This window comes from Apteryx rowi, unplaced genomic scaffold (assembly GCF_003343035.1).
Source record: "Apteryx rowi isolate R43461 unplaced genomic scaffold, aptRow1 scaffold_32, whole genome shotgun sequence".
NCBI classification, from domain to species: domain Eukaryota; kingdom Metazoa; phylum Chordata; class Aves; order Apterygiformes; family Apterygidae; genus Apteryx; species Apteryx rowi.
Genome location: NW_020449641.1, coordinates 4,323,745 through 4,337,656, shown reverse-complemented (window position 1 = coordinate 4,337,656; position 13,912 = coordinate 4,323,745). Strand labels below are relative to the sequence as shown.

The window sequence follows — 13,912 nt, the reverse complement described above, 5'->3', positions numbered from 1 at the left end:
AGGGAGCTCACCTGTGTGCAGAGCTCTTTTGAGGGTTTGCTGGTTTCCTGGTATCATCTTTTGTTCCCCCTTCTTCTGACTTGTCCCATGTTATAAAGCTAAACAGATTTATCCATAGGAAGATGAAGAGAGTGAAAGTGATTGATTGGAGGCGGTGCAGTTTTGATCTTCTCATAGACCCCAGGAGCCAAGTTCAGCTGATTTCAAGGGAGTATCAAGAACACTGTCAAGAACAGAAGTATAGCTGTGGTTATCAATCCACCCTCTTATGGCTGCTTGTTGCCATGTAGACCCCACCTTTAAGTTTTAGCTTTGCCAGAAGGTTTAGTGAAGAATTTTCGCATCAAGGACAAAACTCCTCCTACCGCTCTGCAGTGAGATAGAGCTGTATTACAGTAGAGGCAGGTACGGAGGATGGGCAGTATTGGTCCACGTCCAATTCATAGAGAATAGTGCTATGATTTGCTCTGACTGTGATTTGTCTCTGTCTAAAACAACTATACTATGGGAACAAAAAACAAGCTGACGGTTAAACACCTGGAGAGAGAATTTCCAATATATTCCAAAAATGATAACTGTAAGCAGGAGGCCTGGCATGAACAGCTCAAAATGCATTTATGATGGAGGCTCTAGTGTGAGTTACAGGATGCAAGGGTGCGGTGACATTCCTCTGGGCATAGCCTGCTTGCTGGCACCCGAACATAAAATGTTGTAGCTACTTAGGCCTTTTAGGACAGGCAAACAAATACCAGACAGTAACTAATAACAGAAAGCCATTGCAGAGGAGCCCAAAGTGCCTTTGCAACCTTGGAGTCAAGTTCTGCCTGACATGCACATGTGCCCCTCTGGCTGCCTTCTCTGTGAGTGAGCGTGAGGAGAGTGTGTTCCTGCGGCCGTAAGGGAACAGCTTTGCTCATCGCTGGAGTGCTGCCACGTGTCTTCTGCGAGAGGCACCTGGCGCTGACTTGTCAGTTTGGAATAAGAGCTCAAGGGTGGCTGAGGACTTTCAGTGCAGACTCCTCTCTTCTCCTGTGCAGTCCCCAAAGCCTTCCTCTTTCCTGCTTCCACTGTTCTCCTTCAGGGTCATCAATGCTCTGTATAAAGTAGTGGGATTGGCACTGGCTTCTTGGGGGAATATCCTAAAGGTGAAATTAAATTTTGGGGAGGAGTGTTCGATTGCATTGAACAAACCAGCAGTGGAGCAGACCTAAACTAGCAAGCAAAGCTGCTGAGGCATTTCCCAGTGGATTGCAAAGATGTATAGGTTATGCCTCTGAAGACATCCTCAAAGAAGTCACCTTTGAATGCTGTGAATGCAGTGTTGGCCACCTTATTTCACATAGGATATAGCAATACTAGGGCCCACCTAAGTGCTGACAGTCAGACACATGGAGGTTAAATAAGCATCCTCTTTAGCCTGAAAGGAAGATGACTGATTAAGCTGTGTAAAATCATGAGTGGTCTGTGGAAGGTGCCACAGCTACCTGAGTTTCTGTTTCATTTGCTGTCCTGTACCCTAGTAAGCCAGCAAAAGGAAAAACTTTTTGACAAAACATGTGATTTGGGGAACACAATGTCGTAAGCTGTTGACAATACCAAAAGTATAAATGATTTAGAAAGCAATGAGAGACATTCCCAGAAGAAAAGTCCATTGGGGGCTGTTAATGACAAAACTGCAAATACCCCCTCTAGTTTGGGAAAGCCCAAAGCCAGAAACTGCTTGAAGGATGCAGAGGGAAAGTTATTATTCTGTACTTCCCATATTCTTATGCTTTCCCCTTGACAGCAGCCACCAGCAGATGCCTGAGACAAAATACTAGGATAGATGGACGTGTTATCTAACTCACTGAGATTGTTCTTATGCTCTTTAAAGAGCACAGTAACAGTGAAGGGACTAGGAAGACAAGGGGCAAGATGACCTTTCCTGCAAGGAGCTGCATACTTGCACTCAAGAAGCTTGACCTAGTTTGTGCCCACTGCTGTTACCTTGTAAGCAGATCCAGGACCGGAGTCCTGGTGAATCTCCCTCAGTGTAACATCCTGCTGAATATTTAGCCATGCTTCATAAGGGTAAGTGGGAGCAGAAGGGGCCCATCTAGATCCAAGAAGGGCTTGATAGCCCTTACCAAAGGTGAGTTCTCTGTCCCGGAGGGTGGAACTGATAAAGCAGTGTGTTCCCAGACAGAGTTTCTCTCTGGGATTTCAGTTGCAGATGTGGCCATCTTGTGCTATTTACAAAGGGAATTTTATGTGTGTTATGCACGCTTAAAAATATGCACGCAGTGTACAGTGTTAAGCAGGAAGTAGCAGCAAAGCAAGGAGTAGCAGCAAGCTGTTCTTGTTAGTACCTTTCTGTCCCTTCTTCCTATTGCTCTGCTTGTCAGCAGCTCTCAGACCTCATCACCATGTTCCTTGGACCCTAAAACACCTCTTCCACTTGCACCCCTTATTCTTTGCTAGGCTTTCAGCTTTCAGACACTCTTATCTCAGTTTGGCTAATGTAACTCTGGAGCAGACTGGCAGGCTGAAAACCAGACACTGGTTTRGAGGTTGAGTCTTAGACTTTGCACTGCCCAGAGCTGCACAAAGATGCTGGGGCCCCCTCTGAGCTGAGCATGCTGTTCAGCTCCAGAAGCAATTTAGCTATGGTACTGTCATCTCTAAGACCTGGGTATTTTAGTCAGCCAGATCACTGCAGTAACATTACTACGGTTTCTGGTTTGGATGTTTGTGACAGCAGTGCCTTTTGCTGCACAGGCACACACTTTGGGTCTGATTTCTTGCACCATGAAATACCCTTCTGCATTGGCATACAGGATTTCAGCTAGCAGGGCGGCTTCCACCAGGGCACATGGGAACTGGAAAAAAACTGGGACACTACTTTTAAGAATGTTTTTAAAGAAAGCTTTGGAAAAAGAAGCTGATTTCTTTTTTGAGGGGGTGTTGTGCCCCTGCAGTGTGTTCTGTCACCATATCACAAGATTTCTAAAAGGAGCAGAATCAGTAGGACACGGGTATATCAGTCTGCAAACAGCAGTTTCCTTTGCTCACCTCCCATGTTTGACTAAACTGGTATCACACGGTTCAGTCTCCCCACTCCCCTCCCGCCCCCTGCGTGCTTCCACCAACCATCCTCTCAAAATGTGCTTTGTAACTAAAGACTCTCCTAAACAGCTGACTCTTTCAGTTCTTCTGTGTAACAAAAACTTGTGCTGCTCATAAATAGATTTGCAATTAGCAAAGGAAACAGAAGAATCAGTTCAACCCAGCTGCATTAGAGTCGGCCTCCCATCCCTGTCTTAAAGAAGCCCGTGAAATTCAGCAGGCATCGCTCAGGCATTTCTGGGAGACCTCTGCAGGGATCTTTCCTTAGAACAATGTTCCTTTTCTGCAGGATTTGCTGTTTGCAGCAGAATTGTCAAGAAACCGCAGAGTGCCTATCTAGCGTCTTTACTAAAAATGACAGAAGCTTTTTGTTTTTTGACTGCCCTGGGGTTTCATAGTATTTCTTTCAGCAGCCAAGGGTGAGAATTGCCTGACTGAAGCAGAGGACCCTGAGATTTATCATGAACTTACAAATTAGTTCTCAGATAATAACATCTGATGTGTGTTTTTAGTGCTGTCTGAGCGATTCAAAGCACTTTCTGAGCATCCAGTAGGTCAAATCCTTTAGGTTTTGGGCTAACAAGAGGCTAAGGATTTTATACAGAAGAGTGGGAGCGTGTCAAGGAGAAACTTAAGGAAAGACGTGCCCAAGGTTATCCATCAAACTGCATAGAACTGGGAGGAAAACTCCAGAGCCCTAACTCTGCTGCATCCTGTGCATGGATTCACCAGCAGAAAGCAGGGACGCAGAGCAGGGCATGTGGGGGGTCTTCAGCTGATCTTGTGGCCCTTCTATGTGTCTGCTCCCTAGGCTGCCAGCTGACATGAGGATGGCAGGCACCCAGTATAATGCTTTTTGAGCACCCGGCTGAGATGAATGGGCACTTCCCCTGCCTTCCAGACCAGCTGTGTCAGCTCACTGCAAACCTACATGGGCTCAGCTTGTCTGAGATCCTGTGCTCAAGCTCTGCTTCCCCAGAAAGTGTGGTTAGTTTCCCAGTGACACATTTCTGCATATCCCAGAAAATGTGCTTGGAGTCAGCACATGTAATTCCATAGAGCAAGCTTCCTGCAAGGACTCTATGCTGCTTCTTGCTGAAAGTGCTGAACAAATGAGGGCAAAAGAGATCTGTCGAATCGAAAGCAATTCCCAGCATTTCTGGTCTCCTCAGAGACACGACTGCTTTCTGGAACCCCTCTGGAGAGTTTCCCTTTGCGGGAATTCACTCGCCCCGGGGGCCTCAGAGTTGGATTTACAGAGGAGTTTAAACATACAAATCTTCTGATGTTAGCGGGGACTTCGGCTGATTTCTTTCATGAGGGGGATGTAGCTGTGTTTCTTCTCAGGTGCTGAGGGTGCAAGAGCAGCAGTTTGATGTTCACTTTTTTTTTTTCTTTCAATATGATTACTAAAGAATGTTGATTAAGACAATAGCCAAGTCTGTGCAAGACAGTGGCTGCAAATAACAGTGTCTTCTGCCAGGGCATAAGCTAATGGTTTGGAGAGGGCACAGTTTAAATGCAAGGTCAACCAATGATTAGTGCCAGAACACCGCATCATTGCTATTGATTGAGGAAATGAGCTTCCAAACCTCTTGTTTTGAGGAGATTAGGTTACATGCAAAGTGAGAAGGAAAAGGGGGATGAAATGGCAAGAAGGTATCAGTGAGAAAACTAGCTCAGGTGTTGAATTTCTCTGGAGAAATGCTCAATTTTAATTCTGTAGGTTTTTTTCCTATGTTTGAGATAAAAAGAAGAGCTGGGGAAAGGATGCTGCTAACTTTGTCCAGTTCTCCCTTCTCTTCCCTCTACCCATATGCATGTGTTGATGTGTGTAAGGCACCTGAGTGTCCCAGTTCTCCCAATTGCTCATGATGCTTTCTGTTCCTGGGCTGAACACGCAGCCCTCGTGCCTGTGTCTGTGCACAGGGTGGGAGGAGGATCCCTCTGGCTTCTTCTAAACTCCATTGTGGGGATGAAAGGCAAGAACCAGGTATGTTTATTCTCTACTGCAGCTGTTTTTAACATCTGATGTTAGACAGCCCTGTGCTTCTTCTGAAATCAGATTAGATGGCAAAGTCAAGAGGTGAACAGAGAAAGCTCAGTAATAAGGAATAACAGCTCACTAACATCACTTTTACTTGTTGAACTCCACTGCAGAGCTGCCTGCAGGCTGCAGCCAGCCACTTCCTATTAACCTTGGGCCTTTTCTTCTTGTGAGAAAGGGCAAGCCCCGGCTGTGTACCCTATGGCTAAGCTCATGGGCACCGTTTACACATCCCTGGGGATCATCATGCCCTAGAGGTCTTTGGCAGCCCAGGCGAGGTATCTTTCATGGCTTAGCAGCCTCTTGTTTGCCTTCTGTGCTGGTGAAGTATAAAATACGTGCGTGGCCCTAAGAGGTTGAAGACAACCTGATGAGGGACCACATGAGCTTTCTGAGCCAGCTTGCAAACCTTTCCTGGCACAGAAAGTGTGCAGGAATGGGGTTGTTACAGTAACACATTGTCCCAGCAGCTTACAGGGAGCATTGCAGGCTGTGCAGGAGGAGTGGGTGATGCAGGGGGCAAGGAAGAAAGCCAAGGCTGTGCGGTTACTTGAACCATCTCTTCCCCAACAGGCTGGGATGTGAGCAAAGCATTTGCTACTGCAAACTGGGGTGTAAGTAGGAGCCCAGGAGCAGTGCAGAGCTAGTGCCTGGATCTGGTTTGTCTCCTGGCAGCATTCCTGCAATATGCTTCCACTGCATGCAGGGTACTGCAAAATCCTTCTTTGCAGAGCCTTCCTGAGCACCCCTTGCTCCTTTGATCTCTCCCAAGGTCCCGTGCAGCAGAAGTGTCGCTTCACTCAGTGACTTCTCTGGTTGTGGATGTGTTTAGTCCAATGAAACCAGGTTGGCTAACAGAATGACACCTTTGCTCATGTTTTCCAGTGGCAGAAATGGCTACATTTCTAAGGCATCAGGAAGGAACCCAAAGTTAGGAAATGCACATGTTGGAAGTAAGTTTTTGTATATTTTTTTTTCTTGTGATTGCTTTCTTCAAAGACTGATCTTCAAGTTCCTCCTTATTTCAACAAAACTGGTCACAAAATAGCAGCAGATTTCTTCATGCACTGTGWTGGATATGAAACCAATTCACCTGAAATTCTGTAATGGATTGAGAGCTTTTTACTGCCTTTTTTTTTTTTTTTAATGGACAGAATAATCTCTCTGTCGTGTGCATCAGAGTCCCAGTTCATTCAAGGATGTATCCCAAATGCAGATGTTACGTAAATGTAAAATCTCTTTGTTCTGTCCTTTTTTCTTCTCCTTGTATCAAAGTGCTTGGAATAAAAATAAATCCTATTTCCTACCACCAAAGCAACAGCAATAGAATGAAACTGTGTCTGTAGAACTAATTTTCTCACCTGTGTTACCCTGAATTGACTGCTTAGTAAACTAACCAGCAAGCTCAGCCTATGTGTGCTGCTCCTGATTTTTATATTCCCTGCATTTCTCATGCTTTTAAGCATATTTACCTGTTATATTACCAAGTTTCATAGCTTGATCTTAAACTAGTTACACAGCTAGGAGAACAAAGCTTCTGCAAACACTTTAGGCACCCATGGTAAGTGAATATAGATCTCATAGCAAAATATCAACTTTGCCAAACCACCTTTTCAAGATAACGTTACCCAAGGTATGCTTGCAAATTATATGTTTTGTCTGGTAGCAGTAAGGGACTTCTTAAACATTTAGGAATATACTCTGATGCCATGAGATTTGGACTTCCAACTAAAGTAAAAATTTCTGCATTTTTCCCTAGAATTTCTGGGTTCAGTATTTATAGAAACTCCCCAGGGCTTCTACGTATTTCACAAGGTTATCTGTAACCCCTACCCACATCTGCTCCCAGTACTGAGATGAGAAGAAGAGAATCCAAATGTCTTGCTGTTGCTATTATCTCAAATACTTAGTCAAGTACTGGTCTTGATAGTTTTCTACGTATTTGCACTTGCATGCTTGCTGAGCTCGAGTGCCTGTTTCTGCTGTGTGGACACATGGTGCTCTAAGCTGGTGTTTAAGTTGCTGGAACATGGGATGGAAGCTTTTTGCCAGGGTAATGTATGCCATATAATGTTTGTTAACAGGTTTCCTTGATATCCTTTCATATATTAAATAGATATATGAGTAAGGGAGGCAGTCTGAACACATAGCATACCCAAAAAGCCTTAGTGAATCCTGGATTTGGCCTGCTCAGCTATTTATAGAACACACTATGCGTATTCTAAATATATTTTCCTCAAGGGAAATTCATCTCAACCCCTTGCTCCACAACTTAAATTGGATCAGCAGAACTGCTATGATCTGTTAGCAAAAATTCCTTCTCTGGCTCCATGGCAGAGCTGCAAATATTCCTGGTCCAGGCCTTGAAGGAGAAGTTCTGTGCGAGACAGAGTACAAGGGTTTGGATTTAAACTCTGCAACCATCCAGCTAGAGAGATTTTGATGTATTAAATCATTTCCTGGAGCCATTGCCTGAATATTTTTTTATGTTTCTCCTCTGCTGGTAGATCTAGAATTCTGAAGAGGGAAAAGAAAGTGACATATTGGCAGTGTACTGCACTTTTCCCTTTCAGGTGTTTACAGCCTTGCAAACTAGGTTTCATGGAGAGCACACAAAACGTTTTCTCCCTAGAAGAGGTGTAAAGAGTATTCTGTGGGCAGAAAGCACTTCCTGTTGCAAGAATGCTTGAAATTGGGTGTTCTTTTTTTTTTTCTACCGTAGGGAAGAAAAGTGGCTCTTCTGTGGGAGTGCCTAGATGACAGTGCCTGGAGAGCTGTGGCTCTCTCTGTGGGATTGTTCTTCCTGAAGTGTTTTCCACCCACCAGGAGCAGAAGCCTCCTCTTTGCTGGCTGGGATTTTGCGGCCCCGCCAGCAGCAGAGAAGGCAGCGCTGGCTTTGCCCAGTGCAAGCTCTGCTTTGTGTTAGTGAAGCCCACAGTGCTGTACAGTGGTGCAGAATTAACGCTGCAGGAGTGGCTCCTGCTCTCCGACTTTGAAGCTTGATTATACATATCTTGTGGCTTAAAAAGTAGGGGTTGAGCCCCACTTGCTGTTGATTGAATGAGGGCAGACCATCAGCCCTGTTGCTTCTGGGTAAGGATAGAAGATCTCCTTCAGCCAAGGAGAGCAATTCTTCCTATAGTAGATTTCCCATCTCTATCTTCCAGAAAAATCATATGATCTTTTTCAGTCGAAAGCTCTTACTGTACTGTAGGTTAGAAGTTTTGGTGCACAGGGCACACTATAGAACTTCATAGGACATTTTTCATCCTTCCTTAAGTTTAAAAATATTTAGAAAAATACATTCTTTATTGAATTTTGTAGGTTTGAACAATTTCCTCTGTAGGGTGGTTACGTTCTGTCTGCCTCCCTCAGGAACATCTTCCAATCTGCCTGGCAGATGCCACAGATCACAGTCATGAGTGGAGAATTTAGGATCAGTATGGGGGCAGGACTGGCCATTTGGACCCCCACGTGTCCAGAATAGCTGTACTGCCCCACACTATGTGTAGGTACTGCCTTGTGTGCTCAGAAGAAGCACCTATGCCTATGATATGATTGACCCAGACTCTGCTCCAGAGGTCTAGGGCTCAACTTATGACTGGGATCTAAAGTACCAAGGCTTCTTGCCCTGATTCAAGGACAGGATTTGGAAGGAGTGGGTCAGTACTGACTCCAGAAGTCAATCAGTTGGAAGTTGCATCTAGGTACCTTTTAGAAATCTTTGTCTTCTGGGTTCAAGAAAGGAGTGACCACTGCTTACTTGGCTTGAGGAACAGAGAAACTTGTGCAAGGCTTTGCCACCCCATGGATCAGGATAACATAGCTCACTGTGTATCTAAGCCTCAGAAAATGTCTTTGAGGTTGACAGAAGCTTTTTTTGGTTACTATCCTTTAAAGGATGAATGGGGCAGCAGCAGGTGGCAAGATCACAGAATGGGATTAGCTGAGGACTTAGCAGGAAGAGTTTTTTAGCGCTCCTCCAGAGCTATTTCCTTCTCTTGCAGCCTCTGGAGCTGCATGAAATGAAAAGGGTTATGTCCTTGCATGCCTGACAAGAAAATCATCCCAAAATGGATGCAAAATGGATGAGGCCAGTGCTCTTGGAAGCAATGAGGTGGGTGAATAGTGCTCAGCAAGGAATTGCACATGGGGGAGAGGGAGGGTGGTGGTAAAACACTACCCTGAGAACCCTGCTACCTTGAGAACAGCATGGCTCTGCCTTGCTTGCAGAGTTACCCTGGATATTGCCCCAACCCTCTTCCCCTTCAGACACAGACCTCTCCCCAAAGTGTCCTAGGCTCATCCAAGGAACTGGTATTAGCCTTGCTTTTGATTTTGCTCTGGTGATTACATGACTAAACCGTGTGCATGCAGATAGTGCTTCCTCGCTCCCCTGTCTAGCATGACCCAAAGGAGAGGTGAGTCTCTCTGAGAGCATTGCAGAGCCACACAGCTTAGTGCGGCATGCAGCACTTTGGGATGCCGCTGCTGCTCTCCCCTGGGGAGACCCCATCAGGTCAGGTGGTACCTGTGTAATTCAGAAAGGCTCTGCAGTACCTGGGGCAATGCCAGGATGAGTACTCAAACTCTGGTGCTGATCATTTGGATTAACGTTGCAGTAAAGAAATACTCCTAATCTATCTGTCTGTGGTTCCTGGTCTGATAGTTTGATTGATAGCTCTCTGGCTCACCTTCTTGTGGTTCTAGCTGTTTATTCTCACTGATGTCTCTCTAAGACTGACTTCCTCATAATGGAAGGTCTAAATTAGACCACTCTTAATGTAAACAGACTATAGTGCCTTGTGAAAGGTAATGTATGCCAGTAAAAATAAGTACATACATTTGTGCTTGTGAGAAATAATGATATATCCCTCTTGCAGCAATTGTGAGAGATTCAGTGTCTTCATTCAGAGTCACTGGACTTAGTTCTCTCATGGCCTGGATGTGTTTTCTGAACTTATGCTGGGAAAGAATCAAGAGCTTGTAACCACAAGATGGACACCAGAAGTGAAACAGCCTAAGTAGCAGGAGCAATCTAAGTATAGAGCTCAATTTTAAGCCTAATTTGAGCATTGATTGAGGTGCTAATATCTCAAGTACTGTGTGGAGTCTCTTTGTCTGCCATTAACATTTTAGGAACAAAATATAATGTTGTATCTGAAGTCCACAGTAAAAAAAAAAAAAAGGTTTGCACAATTGATACAGGCAGTGCAGAATGAGGGGAAGGTGTCTGGTTTTGGTAGGTAAAATAGAAATCTGTCTTCATGGCTGTGCTCTGGGGAGCTCATCAGATGTTTTATGGCGTGGTACTATCATTTCAGCTTGAACAGCTAGCTTCAGAGCTGGCTTCTCTAATTCCCAGTAGTTTAACCTGTCCCCATTCTCCCATAACAGGGTAGCATGTTGCCTTCACTCATGTTGCCTTGTTCATCAGTAAATGTAAAGCAAACTGGTAAAATCAGACCTGTTTGCAGTAATGTTTGTAACTATCCCATTCATTCACACACAAACCAAACCCCACTATGCCAGTCCAGCTTTTTTCTTACACCAGAGAGAAAATAAGAACAGTCAGTCACTTAATATTCTCATTTCTTTTTCAACTGTAGGAGAAGCATTTGGATACCATGGAAATGAGGAACAATATGGTGAAAAACTGGTTTAGAGGGAGTTTAAGTTAAATTTAGTCCTGCAAATAGCTTAGCTGTGCTTTGACAGAGGCTTCTGCTTTTTCTGTTGCTCCCAGTGTGATGTTTAGGATGGACTTCACCCATTTCCAGGAGTGCAGGGAACATTCTCCCCTTGAGTCAGGTGGGACTAGAAGTTGGCTGTATTGGGCCTGATGTAAGTTCGTGTCACTCTAACAGTGTAGATACCCATGATTGTTTTTTTCCCTCTGGACATGGGATAGGTTTTAATCCTGATTAAACCCTGAATCCCAAATCTGTTTGACTCCTCTTAAAAGGACTCCTCTCTCCTTCTTTTGCAGGCATGGTTCAGAAACTTGACCAGAAGCTGCCTGTAGCCAATGAGTACCTGCTGCTTTCGGGCGGTGTGCGGGAAGGTGTAGTGGACATTGATCTTGATGAGCTGAATGTTTATGCACGAGGGACGGACTACGACATGGACTTCACCCTGCTTGTGCCCGCACTGAAGCTGCATGACCGCAACCAACCAGTCACGCTGGACATGCGCCACTCAGCTTTGTGCCACTCCTGGCTGAGCCTTCGGCTTTTTGATGAAGGAACTATCAGCAAGTGGAAGGACTGTTGCACGATCGTGGACCATATCAACGGAGCTACCAATTATTTCTTCTCTCCAACGAAAGTAGCAGACTGGTTCTATGACTCCATTAGCATTGTCCTCTCCGAGATCCAGAAGAAGCCTCAGCGAGGGATGCCAAAGGTGGAGAAGGTAGAGAAAAATGGGACTATCATATCCATCATTTTGGGAGTGGGCAGCAGCCGCATGCTGTATGACATTGTCCCTGTGGTGTCCTTCAAGGGTTGGCCAGCTGTGGCCCAGAGCTGGCTGATGGAAAACCACTTTTGGGATGGGAAGATCACAGAGGAGGAAGTCATAAGTGGGTTTTACTTAGTGCCTGCATGTTCCTACAAGGGGAAGAAGGACAATGAATGGAGGCTGTCATTTGCCAGAAGTGAAGTGCAGCTGAAAAAGTGCATCTCCAGCAGCCTCATGCAAGCCTATCAGGCCTGCAAAGCTATCATCATCAAACTGCTCTCCCGCCCCAAAGCCATTAGTCCATATCATTTGCGGAGCATGATGCTGTGGGCTTGCGACAGGCTACCAGCCAACTACTTGGCTCAGGAGGATTACGCTGCTCATTTCCTCCTGGGTCTCATTGATGATCTCCAGCACTGCTTGGTCAACAAGATGTGCCCTAACTATTTCATCCCTCAGTGTAACATGCTGGAGCACCTCTCTGAAGAAACCGTCATGCTGCATGCACGGAAGCTGTCCTCAGTCCGCTCAGACCCTGCCGAACACCTTCGAACTGCCATTGAACATGTCAAAGCGGCCAATCGGCTAACGCTAGAGCTCCAACGGCGGGGCAGCACCACCAGCATCCCCTCCCCGCAGTCAGATGGAGGGGATACCAACCAGCCTGATGACCGATTAGCCAAAAAGTTGCAACAGCTAGTGACTGAGAACCCAGGGAAGTCCATCTCCGTCTTCATTAACCCAGATGATGTCACAAGGCCCCACTTCAGAATCGACGATAAATTTTTCTGAGCTTTCATCAATGTTTCTTTGGAATTTTTGTTTTGTTTTTAAAAACTCTTATGGTGTGTAGGTTTTTTTGGTTGATTTTCCTTGATGACTCAGTCTCTTGGTTTTTACATATCCAGCATATATTGGATCTGTTGAGAACAATATGAATAAATTATAATTCCTGGTTCTGCAGGACAGTGCAGATTTTGAAACAGTATATTATGGTTTCATATGCTGCTTTTGTTTTTTTTGCCCACCCAGCCCCCTTGTCTGTGAGTAGTTTCTAAAGGAGAACATGCACCATAAACACACATACCAGTGTTATATATAATTTTTTTCAAGCTTCCATAATTTATGTACATTTTTGGGCCAGTGAAGGGATAACTCACCTTCCATTGCTTAGGACATTCACTTTTACTTTCCATGAGCTTCCGTCACCCTAAAGAAATGATGAGAGACTCTAGGCTGGAAAGCACTACTAGCAATTTGATAAGGCCAAACCCATGGGGCTGAAGCCCTGTTCATCTGTTCTTCACACTTCTCACAGTAGGGAAGAAAGTTGACTTTAGAGATGATGATGCGACTTTTGAGGGGAAGAGTTGTTTTTGTTTTGAACTACTTTTTGAATGTAATTGTTCATAATTGGACCTTGTACAGTCCAGAGGGTTGTTTCTGCTGCTTTTCCATGCGGAATAAGGTTATGGAATGTTAGTTTTAGTGTGTGTAATTATTCAAAGCCTTATTTAAATTCTATTAAAGAACATACCATTATAAATGTTAATTGCACTAATGAAATCTCTGCCATTACCTCAGTCCCACTGTTTGTGTTTTTTTCATGAATTAGCATCTGTTATTAGGTCCCAATATTGCAGATTGCTTGAGGCCCTTTGGGTCTCATGGTTTCAGGTGACAATTACTTGATTGTCTTTTGTAAAAGACTCTTCCTTGTTAGCCCTATTACGTGTGAGAAGCCAGATTTTTGCATTGGCATATTTCTTTGGATGTGTATTGTGTGTTGCAGTGCATATTGCATTAATATGTATTGCATGTTGTTGAAACAGGTTTACCATTAGATAAGGATGTAACACTAAAGCAGAGGTATGTGCAAAGTGAATCAGCCAGACCTGGAGCAAAGGAGCTATCTTGCTTCTGTAATGCATGTATTAGGCCTACTCCTTTATGTCAGTTACCGTTCCCTTGACTCCTGTGGACTTTCTGACTTACCCTGGGACATATGAGATSTTACTTAGGTCTCATATTTGCAGAAGTTGGGTTTGTATGTAAACTTGTAGTGCAACAGTAGCCTTGTTCTCTGCAAAACACATTCGCTTTCCTTTTGTGTGTAGGGTAACATGTATGGTAACGAGGGTTAGTCTGAGCCAAAAATAATTCCAAGAGTTCAAGGATGGAGTGGCTTTTTGTGGCTGGCTGGCTGGCCAGTGACTGATATTTAGGCCTTAAATGATCAATTTGGGTTTACTGATTATCCCAGAGAAGCTGTTCTGATCCAAACTTGATGCATGTTTT

General features: G+C 44.6%; 1 protein-coding gene across 1 annotated transcript in view; it reads left to right on the top strand.

The window, feature by feature from the left end:
• Window positions 1-13,163, top strand: part of MB21D2 (Mab-21 domain containing 2) — a 64,123-nt gene extending 50,960 nt beyond the window's left edge. The window contains exon 2 of the mRNA XM_026070943.1: window positions 11,142-13,163. Within this exon, the coding sequence (XP_025926728.1) occupies window positions 11,142-12,406 (1,265 nt within the window). The 3' untranslated portion in view covers window positions 12,407-13,163. The remainder of the gene's footprint in view (window positions 1-11,141) is intronic.
• The last annotated feature ends 749 nt before the right edge of the window (window positions 13,164-13,912 follow it).